This window comes from Poeciliopsis prolifica, unplaced genomic scaffold (assembly GCF_027474105.1).
Source record: "Poeciliopsis prolifica strain line A6 unplaced genomic scaffold, Auburn_PproV2 SCAFFOLD006, whole genome shotgun sequence".
Taxonomy (NCBI): Eukaryota; Metazoa; Chordata; class Actinopteri; order Cyprinodontiformes; family Poeciliidae; genus Poeciliopsis; species Poeciliopsis prolifica.
This window is the reverse complement of record NW_026562381.1, coordinates 3,443,954-3,459,537: the sequence shown is the minus strand read 5'-3', so window position 1 is coordinate 3,459,537 and position 15,584 is coordinate 3,443,954. Positions and strand designations below refer to the sequence as shown.

General features: G+C 36.3%; 2 protein-coding genes across 3 annotated transcripts; one reads left to right on the top strand and one right to left on the bottom strand.

Moving 5' to 3' along the window:
* Positions 1-4,559: 4,559 nt before the first annotated feature.
* On the top strand, positions 4,560-10,521 carry LOC129360632 (PDZ domain-containing protein 11). 2 transcript variants are annotated; one of them, XM_055030958.1, is made up of 6 exons: positions 4,560-4,635; positions 4,971-5,078; positions 7,170-7,310; positions 7,396-7,494; positions 7,959-8,019; positions 8,525-10,521. In XM_055030958.1, exons 2-6 carry the CDS (start codon positions 4,986-4,988, stop codon positions 8,557-8,559), a joined length of 429 nt encoding a protein of 142 aa, XP_054886933.1. In that variant the 5' UTR covers positions 4,560-4,635; positions 4,971-4,985; the 3' UTR covers positions 8,560-10,521. The 2 variants fall into 2 exon arrangements, with proteins under 2 accessions (XP_054886933.1, XP_054886935.1); XM_055030960.1 differs by having other exon boundaries at positions 4,586-4,631.
* On the bottom strand, positions 10,454-14,890 carry LOC129360631 (START domain-containing protein 10-like). Its single transcript, XM_055030957.1, has 6 exons — positions 14,602-14,890; positions 13,756-13,903; positions 13,377-13,480; positions 13,172-13,289; positions 13,048-13,100; positions 10,454-11,496 (listed from the first exon to the last, which is right to left on the bottom strand). Exons 1-6 carry the CDS (start codon positions 14,758-14,760, stop codon positions 11,290-11,292), a joined length of 789 nt encoding a protein of 262 aa, XP_054886932.1. The 5' UTR covers positions 14,761-14,890; the 3' UTR covers positions 10,454-11,289.
* Positions 14,891-15,584: the final 694 nt, after the last annotated feature.

Genomic DNA, 15,584 nt, shown 5'->3' with positions numbered 1-15,584 from the left:
ACTGCTTGATTCTACTGCTGGTTTGCTTTTAAACTTATTTAGTATTAACTTCAGTTGACATCTCTGGATTTTCAGCCTTGAATGTTGTTTCTGTAAACTACGTTTTGTCTATTAAAGGCCTTTTTTTTTGCTCCTCTTCTGCCTACATTTGGTCTTCCTTTTGAGACAAAGAGAAATGATGAGTTAACTTTTATGATAAAATTATTTTAAAAGATAAAGTTACGCAATTACATATTGTGTAAGTTATCGTTGCGGTAAACTAGCTAGCAAAGGTAGAGAAGAGCCTGGGAATTAATTAATAAGAGGCAATAAATCATAAGTGATTTACGAGTTTTTAACAATTTGATCAAGAGTTGAAAATCACTAAGATTCAAGAGCTGCTTGCAGAAGAAGAGGCTTAATCAGAACTGCATCAAGCCACAAAGATCTGCTTCATATCATAACTTTGGGTGTTTTTAAAAGTCCAGTATTTTGGAATAATTATTCCCAAACTGATTTTATTCCAATGTAGTACATATGCTGGTAAAAGTGGACGTGCTATCAGATTCCACATTGCTGCTCTTCCTGTTTGACGTGTGCCTCTCACAAACTGCTACAAAAACATGGCTGTGCTCTCCAGGGGTGTGCATGTCACTTTCATTGTTTCATCAGGAAACTTTAGCCATAAATCATGTCAGTCTTCGTCTTACTTTACTGTTACCTTAGACTCCACTTGTGCTATTCAAATTAATACCAAAGGTGTTTAATGCCACCCTAGTCACATAATATTTCCTAAGGCAATATCAGTACAAAGTCATATATTTCACCAGGTAGAACTCAGTAAACCAGTTTAAAAAAAAAAAAAAAAAATCTCACAGAATTATTCTGTTGTTGTGGTTAAACAACTCTCAACAGACCAAGAACCTAAATGTAGTGGAATCTGAGCTGCTTTCAGTGTTATTCTAAGTTATTTTCTTACTTTCCTGATGAGTCAACTGAACTATGCAGAAGTAATCCACCTGGGAAGGTTAGCATCTCAGACATTTTCTTAATTTCTGCAAAATGACTCTCACTGTGTTTCATTGAAGTTCCAATATCTTAAAGGGTACAAAAAATTCAAAATTCACATTTTTGTACTTCCATATATTCCATATATTTTTTGGTGTCTGGAAAATGAGCCGTTTGAAAAACGTCCAGAATATGGATTCACAAAAAAGCAGGCACTGCCTCTCATCCAGCAACCCCAACAAAACATGCAATGGACATGTTCAAGGAATGTAACTGTAGCGTTCTAAGTTCTTTATTTTTGCGTTTCTAGTTTTTTTTTTAGCTTAGAGATTAGATTACGCCTCCATACACACGAATTAAACCCGTGTAAAATTGAGGCAGTAAGAGTCCGTTAAAGGTTTCTAGGTCATCACCAGTTTCTTGCACAGAAAGACAAGATGTTAAACAGAATAGCTGCAGAAATGAAAAGCAAACTTGAGATCACCTCCATTGTTTCGTTTGGAATCCAGGAACATCTAGCATCATAATGTAAAAGTAAACCAACAACCTTTTTTTCAAAAGGAACATCAATGAAGGTGCATTCAAGACATTGGAATCCACAAACGTAATGAAAACAAAATGAAAAATAAATAAAAAGGCTGATAAGATCCTTCTTCAGGTGTCAAAGCACCAACTTGTCCTTTATGCAATGTTTTTTTTTTATTTCCAGCTCATTTTCCACTGCTGAAAGATGTAGATCAGAGATATTATTTTCCAGCAACACTATTTTAAAACATCATTATAGAATCTTATTTTCCCAGAAATGAGCCCCAAACATTTTAGAGAACAAATGTCAAACCTACCAGCATCCCCACATATCCATTTGACAGCAACTCTTCACACAATCTCCATGAACCCTTTGAACTGCTGACATCCAAGCCACAGAAATAAAAAGGAGAACCACCAGACTTCTGCGAAGCCTCTGCTTAAAGATGTTTAATCTTTTTAACAATGTGCTTTTAACAAAACAACTGGACTGCTTTGAAAGCGCAGTGCACAAGACACAGTCCTATAAAAGCAGTTGAAATAAAAGTTACCCCCATGGCCCGGAAAATAACAATATATATTTTAAAAAAACCACTTTCATAGTACCTGCACCAGCTGCAACATGTAGAAGTGAAGTTTAAGCACAACCCTGCATGTTTAGACCATCTGCTTCGCATCAGAGCTTGTAACAACGAGGGAGGCCAAATATTTTTGTACCTCAGGCATATTTTAGATTTAAATCTATTTATATTTAATTAGGCAGTTTGTTTCTGACAGGAAATGAAAAATATGTCTCCAAACAAGATAAGACAATAAAAGTAGGATATCATATTAGAAAAAATGTATTCACATTTAAATTCTAAATTAAGATATTTCTATCTTTTGTGGAACAATTTAACAAACAATTTATTTAGCCTTTAAACTGATTAAACTCTTCTTTTTAGTGCTGACCAGCGTTTTGCTTGTATCCTCTGGTATTTTGATGATTTATGTTTAATAAACTCCAAGTCTGAGTTTGGTTTATTTACACATTTGTGAAACCAAATAAAATCAATGAATGTATAAATAATTGCTTGTACAGTTGTAATTTTTCTAGTCTCAATATCATCTTTAATTAAAAGTAATTATCTTTAAAAAAAAAAAACCTCAAATGAAGACTGGAATTGTATTTGAGATTATTCCTGAACACCATAATATGGAAACATAGGAATTTGAAATTAATTAATTCTCAATGTAAATGCAAGTAAAATCCCAGACAATAATTAATTTAACAAACATCAAGGACTTACTGAGTTTCCCATGAAGAAAACAAGCAAACTGATATTTAAGGAAACTAAATTATAATAGAACAGGATCCAAACCAAACACATCAGTTAAAATGTTGACAACCAACAGGCACTGAACACGAAGCCGAGGAGTAAAAAAAAAACTATAGAGGTGGAAATAAACTCCTACATGCAGGACAGGTGTAGAGATAAGCTAATCTGAAACAGATGGGAGATTAGAAAGCAAACCAGGACAGGGTCTGAGTTGGTATTGAAAGACAACCAGGCATTAGGCAAGACGACATAAGAAATGGTTCAAATGACTAACAGATACTTACCAAACTAATTCTTATTTCCTGTTAGATTGGCTGAGTAACATGACCGGAAAGCTGGAAGTGAAATATGAGAAGATGAACCAGTCTAGTCTTCACTTATTCCTTTTTTTATCTCATTAAACATCAGAAATGTATATTTTTAAAAGTAAGATGAGACAGAAATTCTTATTTTACAGTTAAAGATTTGCCATTTAGTGATACACATCTGAAACTGTATTAATCAGGATGACTGTAGCTACATTTTATTTCAGAAAATCAAATATAAACAGCAACATTAACCTATGACCAAATTGTTGTGTGGATGAACTGCATCCAAATGTAAGCAAAACATGAGTTGCTGCAGCTGATCCAGAATGCTGCTGCAGGCATTCTCACTGAAACTAAAAAAGTAGTTTCAGGAGTTTTAGAAAAGATCTGTATAAACCTCAAGAATGCTTAAATATAAGGAAATTTAGCTTTTTTTCCTACTTGGTTCTACATAATATTTATCATATTGCATATCTTTACTATGGGAACAAAGAAGCATTGTCTCAGGTCCTTCCTCCCAGCACCTTTATGACTTTGTAACCATCACAGCTCCAATTTCCCTGAATTTCTCAACTATCATTAGACAGGCTTTCATGCAACATTTAATGATGCACATAATCATTATTTAGGCAGTGTATTGGCAAGATGTTGGGAAACAAAACACAGTTGGATTTTCTTAACTGGAATGATGACAATGTGTGGCATTAAACTATGAGGAAACTTAAAGAAGAAAATGTTCTTAAAATGTCAACACTTCATCTCATGTCTGCAAACCGTCCCTCTTGTATTTGTTGCTTTTTCCAAGAAGCTAAACAGAAGAGCAGTTGTCATTGTCAGGAAATGTTTGGCTGAACTTGTGCTGTGCTTCTTGGGAATGTGGGTGGAATAATATGCAAAAACAGAAAAAACAAAAAACCCCAAACAAACACCAAGGCTTGTGTTAAAAAAACAAACAAACAATGACAGATTTATGTGTGTCTTATAAAAAAACCTGGACTGATGAGAGGAAATTAAAAAATCTGTAAAAAAGAGGAGTAAAACTTCCTGGCAGTAAGATATATTACTCTATTAAAAGAAACAGTGAGTATGTCAGAAAATTTAAGGAGAAAGATGAAAGGTGATATTAGTCATGCAAGCTTAAATTGTAGTATGAATCGAACAGTAAGGCATCCTACAAGACTCGGAGTGTGATTAATCACAAAAAACAATAAAGTATGTAATTATTAACATGTCAAGAACACATATTCCCCAGTGTAAGTCTCATTAGCAAACAGTACAACTGAATTACTTAGTTTTAATACTTTTTTTTATATGTGAGGGCGTCTCTTTTCGTTATTTTTAAAATAAGAACTTGTTAGAATAGGTTTTCTTCATATTTTAATAGAAGAAAAAAGTTGATAATGATTCCTGGCAGTAGGTGGCGACAACGAGCTGGATTCCTCTAGTGACGCAGGAGAAGAAGGAGAAGAAGCGCAAACTGTTAGCTTACCAGGCAGGTAACAGAAACTTTCATCTTTCTCTTTTCATATTTTTTCAAAATATGCTATGCAATCATTTAAGAAATTTGGGTAACAATGCTGAGATACAGATTAGAAACTGAAGATGTGGTTGAAACGTGTTGAAAAGTTGGTTTGTCCAGCCGAAGTAGCTTGGGTTAGCATCTATTTTGTAGCAACTGCTAACTGATATGAGTTTTCAGTTGTTTTTAATAAGACATAAAAGATGTTTTACTGAACTCTGCTTAGGTTAATATAGTGCCGATTTCTTACGAGACATTTCTGGTAGAAATGAGCAGTGAATGTTAGATATTGATGAACTTGTGTATCGCTAGGAGTTCAAATGAACGATGGATCAGAAGATTCCTTATGATGACTATCAGCTCCCAGTGGTTTTCCTGCCTTCATATGAAAACCCACCGGCTTGGATTCCTCCTCAGGAGGTAAGACGAGACATAAACTATTGAAATAAATATGCCATTTGTAGTTTATTTTTTTAATTAAAACTATAACTCTTTTACTTTCCAAGTTTGAACCTTGGTTATTCAGTAGTTTCTTCTTGTTTTCTTTGTTTATTTGCATGGAGACAAATGTTAAGTCTAAGCAAAAACTAAACACTAACAGTTATAGCATTAGGTAGTTTGCAATGCATGTCCCTAGATGGACCTTAAATAACATGAAACAGTTTAAAAGAAAACAAAACAACATGTCAGGATAAAATATCACACACAATATAAATCATAACATTAACCTAAAACTAAACACTTATCTTAAATTCAATTTTTAAATCTGTGACACCTTTTCTTCTGTTTGTGAAAATTAATAATAAAATTATGTAACAGAAATATGACTAAATTTAGTAGTAGTTCCCAAGTGCTTATTGTGCAGAATCTTAACTGACTTTGTCTTTTAAGAACATGTCTCGCACACTGCGTGTTTCTGTCATGGAGTGAGACAAGAATATTATGACGATTTTAGGTAGTTAATTAGTCAGCTGTTGGCTAGAGTACTTTATTTAACAGATATGACTAAGTGTAATTTTAAAACTGTGTTGCCTTATAAAGAGTGATGGATGAAGTCTTTAACACAAATACTTGCTGTCTGAAGTATTTGCAAACTACCAAATCTGTCATTCTTGTGAGTAAGAAAAAAGTGTAGGAGCCCATAGGAACAGTGGGATACTGAATTTTTGCCAAGAGCTAAGTTTACAGTACTGGTTTTAAAAAAAATAGCCCTTTGCCCAGCTGCTGAGCCGAAAGAAAATAACTGGTTTCTGATTTTAGCAGGCTACCAGAGCATGGCCAGCTACAATTACAGCCCCTGGGGAATAATTAAGGATCTGAAGATTGGAAAAGGGCATGCAGATTATTTATTGTCCAGGCTACAATTACTTTCCTTGACAGAAAGGTAGTGACATTAACTATTAGCAGTAACTCAACCTATATGATATAGCATAAGGATGTTTTATTGAAGAACCTTTTGATGAATTTATTTAATTTATATGTAAACACATCAAAACTTATTTTTTTAATTTCCTAAGAGTTTTATTACTTCCTATCTCTTTGTATACAGTGTTGACGTTTTCTTTTGTGTCTAAGGATTTACTAGAAATTACAGAAAATCTTTGTTTTGAAATATAAAAAAGCCTAGAGCTTCACAAATTCAGTCAAACCACTTATTGCATGAGTCCATTTGAAATTTGAAGGAAAATTAGAGTGGAGAAAAGCATGCATTATTAAATTAGTCAAATAAAAATACTGAAATGCACTGAAATAAATAAAGTTGATTCGAACCAGTAGCAGAGAAGCATCTGTTCCTAAAATTCAACAGAATATCATCTAAGACAAGTTTCTCCATCAACGTGGAAATAAACATCAACTTTAAATGGGTCTTCTACCATGAAGACATGTTTAAAACAAAGCTTTCAGTTAGTGAGAAGAAAATATGTCAAAGGACAAGTTGTTGGTTTATAAATTGTTGATAGTTTCAGCTTAGAAAGAAAAAGACAAACTCAAAATGTTCAAATACAGACGGACCAAAGGCAGGAGCGATGTATGACCTGACACACAGGAAACAATATTTGTTTTGCTGCTTCAGTTCAGTATTTAGAAGTCAACTGACTTTCACCTTTTGCTGAAAATATGACGATGTCTTCAAATATTATCGCATCTGAAAGCTGTTGAACTCTGGTAAGGATGTACAGACAGACTTAACGGTTTCTCCTGGTTGAGTAACATTTGGACAAAGACGGTAACGATAACAGATAATAGTAACTGATTATCTTGTGTGTCCTGCTTAGACTTGTTCATTACACTTTTACAGTTAAATCAGTTAACAGGGTTAGTCTTGTAATGCTACCGTTTTAAATAAGGTGTCTGTTTTATTTCATTTTTTTTTGTTAAACTTACATCTCTAAAACATCCAACTTAAATGAGCAATTCTCTTATTATTCTGTCATATAGCAACTGCTTTAGCAGTCACACCATGTAGGTAAGTTTCTGGGCTTCACTGTGTATTTCTTGGTTCCCTGTTAGAGGGTTCATCACCCAGACTACAACAACGAGCTCACCCAGTTCCTCCCTCGCACCATCGTGTTGAAGAAACCTCCAGGAGCCCAGCTGGGTTTTAACATCCGAGGAGGCAAGGCGTCGCAACTAGGGATCTTTATATCCAAGGTGTGTGCAGGCGTAGTGAGCGTGCCTCCTAAACTTTTATTTTGTTGTGGTAATGAATATTATTTTGTGTCTTTTGTGGTGCCAGGTGGTCCCAGATTCAGATGCCCACAGAGCAGGATTGCAGGAAGGAGATCAGGTTCTCTCTGTGAATGATGTGGATTTCCAAGACATAGAGCACTCGAGAGTAAGTCACGGCAGATCCAGTGGAAGTTGAAGTTTCTGAAATGTGTTGTTGTAGTTTTTGTGCATTTTTCTTCATGTTATCTGGTCTGAATTGTCCACTGGTTCAGTTGCAACATATTTGGATTATCATCTCACTGCTTAGGTTTGACAAAAGACAATATTGATATATTTAGTCTAAAATGTAAAGTCTAATGTTTTTAGTTTACGCTTTTTTCATTTTTAGCAGTTGCCAATACAATTGCCCCAATTTGCCCTCATTCAAAACTCCTTCCTAGAGATCTGTGGTGAAATTTTATATGAGATTGTGAGGATAGAAGATCATTATTTGTAAACGTGGATATAAACTGAGCTGTGACAAAGCTTCCATTCTGTTTAAGCACGTTACATTTTAAAAGTTTGAGGAACGAGTCGTGCAAGTCGTGAAGTAAATCACCAGTCACTGAAAACGTTTGTCGCCCTCTTTAGGCGGTAGAGATTCTGAAGACCGCTCGGGAAATTGTGATGAAGGTTCGCTTCTTTCCCTACAGTAAGTGTTTTGTTTCATAAATACAAAGTAAGTTTACAGATTTGGTTTGTCTGGTTTTATTCAGTGAATGTTTTTGCAGGCTACAGGAGGAGTAAAGAATTGACATTATCAGATAAAATGTGTGGAAAACCCTGTTGTAACACTGATCTAAGCTGTGATAACATAAATGTTTTTCTTTGTACTCAAACACATTCAACTAGTAATTTGAACCCTATCCAGTCAACATGCTCTATCTTGTTTGGCTTTGATTAAATCTTCCATTTTCCTAACCTGCCTGAGCTTTATGTACCTTTTTCTGCATTTGAGTATTTTGAAAGAAAAGTATATCTCTCAGGATTTGGATGATCCTCAGCAGATATCATCCTGCTGTAACACCAGCGTATTAAGATCAAAATCTGTTGGATCTTAAAAAGTTTCAAGAAGAAAAACATAAATGCTTTCCTGAATTCTCTCATAATGATTCGTTTTTCAACTGAATAATGGTTTTCTCTGCTCCTCTCATCAGACTACCAGAGACAAAAGGAGAGAACTGTCCACTAGGTGGCAGCAGCGTTCCTAAAACACTTCATTCGACGTCATTTTCTGCTTCTACTGACTCCTAAGCACTTCATCGCAGCTTCAAGATGACAGATTGTTGGTGTCATTCAAACTCCTCCATGTTCTCTGGTGTAGTGGTGAAAGATGGTGAAATATTGTCAGATGTACTGCGATATTTCATCGTTTCTGCCACATTGTGGTCCAATCATATAGTGTTATGCTTTGCATTTGAAAATGTATCATTTTAATCTCCATTATTGTTTTTTTAAAAGAAGTTTTTAATGTAATTTAGTACTGATAACATCTCATCTATGTTTAATAGCATTTTGAAATCCCAAATGGCACAGTTAGTGCACTAATCTTGACATTAGACACTAAAACAAAACATTAAAACACTGACGGAAATAATAAGAGCAAATTGTGCGAGACTTCTGATAAATTTTTTATATTTGTGTTTGCGTCACCTTACAAGTTTTTGAGTATTTATCAAATATTGTAATTGTGTAAGAAATTATAAAAACTGTAAATACGAATACTAATTTTAACATTATGCCATTTTTGTACAGTTTTTCGATTAAATATACATGAACAAACTCAGGAGCCAAAAGGTTAACATGGCTTCATAAGACATTGTTATACATTTATTATGAAATGTTCATAATAAAGAAACATTCTTTAAGAATTTCAGTGCACTGCATGTTTAACTACGTTCATCTTTCAGTATCAATGTCCCTTGTGTTTCTCTGGAGGATGTTGACATAAACTTTGCACCAGGTGTCGTAACAGCCCAGGTAATCATTACATGCCAGGAATTTATGACAAATGAGCCAATTAGATATTTTAACACAGGGAACAAATATTGTAACTTATTTAGTACTTAGTAGAAAGCCTCATTTCCTCTTTGGGATGATATAAAGTAAAATTCTCTTCCAAACAAGGTGTACACTGACCTCCAAAGAGTTAATCTCTGATCTTATCTGATCAAACTACACATTCCTAGTACTTTTTTTTTCCTGGCTTGTCTAAATTTTCAGCTATATCCCTTAAAGCAGGGGAGTCAAACTCCAGTCCTCAAGAGCTGCTGTCCTGCAGTTTTAAGATGTGCCACAGGTACAAAACACTGGAATTAATTAGCTCCTTCTTGTGCAGATCAGTTTTCCAGAGCCTTGCTAGTGACCTGATTATTCTATTGAGCAGAGGCACATCTAAACATTGCGGGGCAGTTGCCCTCCAGGGCTCGAGTTTCACACCTGTACCTTAAAGCATACTTCTACATGCTTTTTCTTCAGCAGAGGAGTCTTTTGCAGTGCGGCCACAGAAATTAAGTGATACTTTCAGGTTCAGAAGTACACTTTAAAAAAATTGTATTATGTGTTGCAACAATAAGGCTGCAAAGATGTTGAGAAAGCCCTTAGTTGTTACCAAATATTACATGCTTCATGTGCCAAAGTAAGGTGCAGAATTGATTTAAATACTTGAAAACGGTTGCACACAGTTTGTGGAATAATTTCTGGTTTCTTTGTAGATTAATTGGATTGATACCAGTATTTGTTAATATCAAAAGAAAAGTACAAACAAAAATGTTTGCCACTCTGCACTAAGAAACATTCTGTGCATTACATAAAAATACAAAAGTTTGCCAAGCATTTGCACAAACTTTTATTAAAACTGTAATTTTGGGTTCATCATTTAAACTTGACTCATTATGATTTGCAACGTGGCATGTAAAACATGAATGACCAGGGCAGGAAGCTTTTCTGTGCACTGGAAGAACCGGCACTAGATCTGAAAACGAACTGGTTTGTTCCAGAATGAGTCGCAGAACTCGCTCCACTCGGTCTGCAGAGAAACCGGCCTTATCAGAGGAATCCAGTCAATAGAAATGATCACTGTGGTATGTCGAGCATTTTTAGTTTATTTTTAAAAAGTCAACCTGAAATATTCTGAAAACATAAAAAAAAAACTTCAGCCAAACAGGCATCATTACAATCGTGGCTTCATCAGTTTAGTGTAATAAATAAATACAATAAAATTCCAATCATGGCTTCAACCACACTCAAACTGTTAACCGACATTGCTATTTACATAAAATGTTTCTCTTTGAGGGAATGACTTTGGCATATGTTACTCCATTGCACTTCATTACATATTGAAAGGGACAAATCTAACCATCAATAATGAAATAGTACATGGTATTTTCCTGAAAAACTGGCAAATTTCTGTCAACATACTAACACAAAACCTGCGTTGTATCATTTTAACTGGCCATGAGTTTCGAAAATAAAGAAAGTCTCAGGTTCTAATAGAAAGTTGCACTTTAGGAATTAAGCATGGTCTAATCTTTAGTTTACAGACACCAACAATATGCCAACATTTAACAGTCATACTCCATTTCCCTTCACATTAAACTTTGTGATTTTTTTCATAGGTAGAAAATAAATACCCTGGCCACAGACCCGTTGTGTTGTACTTCTTTAAAAATATCCACCACCTCTGTTCCTGCACACAAGCTTAGACTCAAAGAGGTGAATGGTACCTTGATCAGAGCTCTTTTCTGCATTAAGACTTTTGTAAACACTTCATACTCCTACAAGGCACACTGATATAAAGCTGAAGGATCTCGGTGATATCGCAGAAAGCTGGGAGTCTTAAAGTCTCTTTTAAAAAACATTATATACAGGTCACCCCCAATCTCTCTTTTCGGCCACCTTTCCGTTTTCACTTGTGCGACTTTTAGCTGCTGTCTTCAGCGTCCTGATCGTCCAGTTTGGAGCTTTCATCCACGTTTTCGAGAGAGTCCGCTCTCTGTATGGACAGCAAGGCAGAGTTAATGTAGGGGAGCTTGTTCTGCTCCGGGTTGAGCCAGGCCTTCACGTCCGGAGAGTTCTTCTTTTTCCATGCTGGGTAGTTCTTTCCCGCCTGGTGCACGCTACTCAACACCTGGAAAGATAAGAGATGACGATCAGAACGGCTGCTTTATGACGGAAAAGATTTCTGCCACACCTCCACTCTCAGCAAACATTGCTGAAGGTAAAAGGTTTACGTATCACTGCGACAGATTATATTGAAGGTGGCTTAGTCAAACGAGAAAGACTGAGAAACTCACTCTTTCACCAAGTGGAAAAACAATTACACATATTCTAACTGGCTTTAAAACTGCGCAAAAGGCAAAAATGAATCTCATTAAGCACCCAGCATTTATATATTTGGCTGCTTTGTAACATTGTCTCTTTTTGATCAAAGACATAAAAAAGCAAATAATGGTTTTATGTGTGATTCAACACTCATAAAACCTTTACCTCACATAAACTTTACCAAAGATTTCACTAGCCAACTAGAAAGACACACGATCCAAAAACTTAATGCATATACTTTTATTTTGGAACTTGTTTTCATTGTTTATGGTTCTGATCCCATAAGCAATGATCTGATCCCCCATTTATCAGATCAGGTTAATGATCAGATCCATATGAAAGATACAAAACTATGACCTCTGATCACACCAAAATAACTGAGCAGCAGCAGTAAACCATGTTTCCTTGCAGCACAGTTAACATACAGCAAATTAAATTAAAGAACCTGAATCAGTTTTCAAATGAAGTTGTGAATATCCACATTACAAGCAAGAACTGAAGCGAGGTCATTATATTTACATACGCAACTTTTTGGTAGACCAAAACTTTAAAATAAAGAACTGCAAACAGGACAAGGACTCGTTTGAGGGTTTGCAGAAGTATAACTTATGGTTGGTACTAAATGTCCAGTTTCTCTGGCAAAAGCTTTAGAAGTTCAAAATTGTCATGGGACAGAATGACCAGAATGTGATGCAGTCATTAGAAAATGTCTTGGTTTCATACATAAAATGATTAACACTCCCAATGAATCGAGTGTTGAAGTGCATAAAAGTTTTCTGATTTATCTTTCTACTGATTTTGTTTTGTTTCTGCTAGAATTACAACGAGGCTGAAGTTGACATCCTTTTTGTTTTTCATGCTAGCTATGACGCCAAAGCTCACAAAATGCATTGTTTTCTCATTTTATGATTTTATTGTGCCAAGATTTTTTATCAGCTCCTATTCAAAGTATAATGCCTCCCGTCCTCAGAAAGGGGGACGCTTGTAGCTCTGCATTTCTGCTTCGCTCCAGGCCATAAGCAGCTCCAAGAACTTTTAAACGTGTCTAAATAATTTCAACAGATGCAAGATCTGAAACCTGGGGAACGGGTTCTGCTGGGCGACCAGGAAACATCTTGAGCTGAGATTCTCCTTTGTCAGCAGCAGGTTTTACCTGGACCAGGCCCTTCAGTTGTGTTTCTATGGCTACCATTGTTGCTGGAGACACATGAGACACGAACTCAGACCTCTCACACGTGTACGTTTTATGTTCTCGTAAGGGACACACACCCACATCTGCAGGAACGCCGATACGCGTTTTGCGAGCCGATTTAAGCTGTTGCGGTCTTGACCCGTTTAAATTTGTGGCAGAACTCACCCGAGGAGCGAGGACCTGGGATGCTTTGTTCACCACCCATTTCGGTAGAGAACCTTCAAGAAAAACACAAAAATGAGATACAAATGTCTAAGGATTTTCAGGGTCTGGCTTGGTGTTTCCGTACCTTTTGGGTCAGCTTGTGAAAGATAAATGAAAATACAGCTGTTTGGTCCTGTGGCTTTGACATAATAACCGGTCAGGATGGACACTGCTCTTACAAATTTGCTTTTTATCGGGAAGTCCTGCAAGCAAGACACACAAAGTTGCAAAAATAGTGAGAAAAACAGATGTGTGACATTAGATTAAGTTGTTTGGAGGAAGATGCATACCGGGTGTTTGACAGAGAAGTTCATAACAATGTACTCATCCCCCTTCACCTGCCATGAACGCAGAGTCACCACGTCTCTGTTCTTTATCGGCTTTGGACAGCGCCCTGCATATGGAGGCGAAAAAGTAAAAACATAATATTTATCATTAGTTTTTCGCTTTCATGTGTTGTGACAATAAATAGGCTGGTGAGACAAGAAGCCACTCAGTCAGTCTTCATGGGAAAGTCTGAACAGGAGCAACAGGTTTGTGGAAAGAGGAAACGCAGTGGCGATGTCTCACACAGGAGGCTACAAGTGGTGGTTTTAACTAAGGAAATCAAGAAATTGTAAAACTGTAAAGCAAAGCCTTCACGTTAAACGAACAGCAAGGAGTACTCACATGAGTAGTAGCCCACATCCGCGTTGCCAGAGAGCCGGCCGATGTCGTAACTCTCTATCATGTTGGTGTCCCATTCCTTACGGTACTGACCGTCATGAATAACGTCGTACATGGTGGCAGCCGGCACATCATCGATGTTTATTCTACACTGAAACGGGAACGGCATTTATTAAAACGTATACTATGAAACATCTTTCTAATCTTTTCATCTTCCACCTCACAAAGAAGCAGAGTAAACATTACTAATAAATCAATAAACTAGTAAAGACATCTTTTTGTGCCATAAATGTGTCTGTTCTCTTATCTATTGCATTGCATATTACGGCTTGTGTTTTAATGAAACTCTAGAGGTTACGTTCTGCAACTTGAAGACGCTTTTGTGGAACTTGCATGACATGCTCAAAAATCTTGCTTGTTTTTTATCAAGATAAATTCTTGGAAGTTTTCTGTACCTTTCATGTAAACAGCAAGCAGCTTTCCTGGAACTTACATGAACTTAAACTGATCTCACGTTGAGCTTATCTGCTACATACCTATCATTTCTTTGCAGCTATTATTAAACTTACCTGTAATTTAGGATGCTGAAAAGTAGTAATAAGTCCCATGGAAACGCCAGGTGAGTTTCATGACAATTACAGATGCATTTTAGAAAAGCTTCTGGCAAAGTGTCAGTAGAGCTCCTGGACACTGGACCATGTTTTTTATTCACTGCTGCCCATTTTTGCAGTGCACTTCATTTCTGAAGAGGATCTCAAAAGTTTGCTGATTTGAGAACCACTGGGGCGCATTAGCTAACAATCTGGCTTAAAAAGGAGCAACAGGTAATCAGCATTTAAAGTAACTTACCTTGATTTTATGGACTTTGGGTGAGTTGATCCCCCTGTCTGGAAGAACTTCGATCCAAACTTGCTTTCCATTACTGTCATATTTACTCAGCCAGTTCTCGGAGGCCAAACATTGCCTCTTGAAGTCCTCAAATGCCTCCTCCTTGGGTAAAATACTCATTTTATAATAAAGTAAATCTCAGCTCCGTTCAGTCCAGTAAGAGATCCTTCGCCAGTCGGTCAGGGTTGCTCTGCGGCTGCCTGTCTCTGCCTTGATGGATTTATAGGCACCGATCGAGTCGGGCAGGATTCCTGAGCCATTCCTCTGAACAATGACAGCCTCTCCCTCTGACGCGAGCGCGCTTCCGGAATCCAGGTGTGCGTAAAAGGAGAGAAAAAGGGCCAGGCCCCGCCCTAATACACAGGTCTAAGCAAAGTGGCAACAGGCGCCATTAGTTAAACAATAAAAGAGATTTTCTGCAGGGGGGAGAAACTAAGAGCTGGATTCTTTAATTGTGGGAGGCTTTACACAGTGGGTGTGTGAGGATTACTCAAGGTTGATGTAGCCACATCACGACTTTTTAAAAAGGTAGGCGTACACTGAAAAAACAAACTGTTAGAACCAACCAGTAAATCAAAGGAAGTGTCTTTAAATTATATTTTCACAAATCAAATCAGGCATAATTAAAGTCTAATAAGCTGTAATAACACCAGGATTGTGTTATAAAGACTTATTTTCCCCTCCAGTTTGGCTAAAAAACCTCATTTAGAGCCGACTTAATTTTTGTGATAAATATCTACTGTAGTAATTTGTTATTGTTTAACAAAAACACATTTATATCTATTTTTAGGTTTTTGGAATAAAAAAAGGGACGGAAAAAAGTAGTTAATTTCCAACCAAGGGATAAGAAAAATAAATCTAAAAAACTTTTCCTGGTACTTTTAGTGATGTTTTATTATGGAAATTCAATGCAATTATTCCAGGAAAAACTTCTAAGTATTATT

What these genes read in the sequence shown, in the direction of transcription:
- LOC129360632 (XM_055030958.1), top strand. Translation starts at nt 4,986, where the DNA reads ATGGATCAGAAGATTCCTTATGATGACTATCAGCTCCCAGTGGTTTTC. An exon ending in TAGGGATCTTTATATCCAAG is followed by an intron (nt 7,311 to 7,395) that starts GTGTGTGCAGGC and finishes TTGTGGTGCCAG; the next exon opens with GTGGTCCCAGATTCAGATGC. An exon ending in AAGACATAGAGCACTCGAGA is followed by an intron (nt 7,495 to 7,958) that starts GTAAGTCACGGC and finishes CGCCCTCTTTAG; the next exon opens with GCGGTAGAGATTCTGAAGAC.
- LOC129360631 (XM_055030957.1), bottom strand. Translation starts at nt 14,760, where the DNA reads ATGAGTATTTTACCCAAGGAGGAGGCATTTGAGGACTTCAAGAGGCAA. An exon ending in CCAAAGTCCATAAAATCAAG is followed by an intron (nt 13,904 to 14,601) that starts GTAAGTTACTTT and finishes TTCCCGTTTCAG; the next exon opens with TGTAGAATAAACATCGATGA. An exon ending in CCCAGGTCCTCGCTCCTCGG is followed by an intron (nt 11,497 to 13,047) that starts GTGAGTTCTGCC and finishes TTATCTTTCCAG; the next exon opens with GTGTTGAGTAGCGTGCACCA.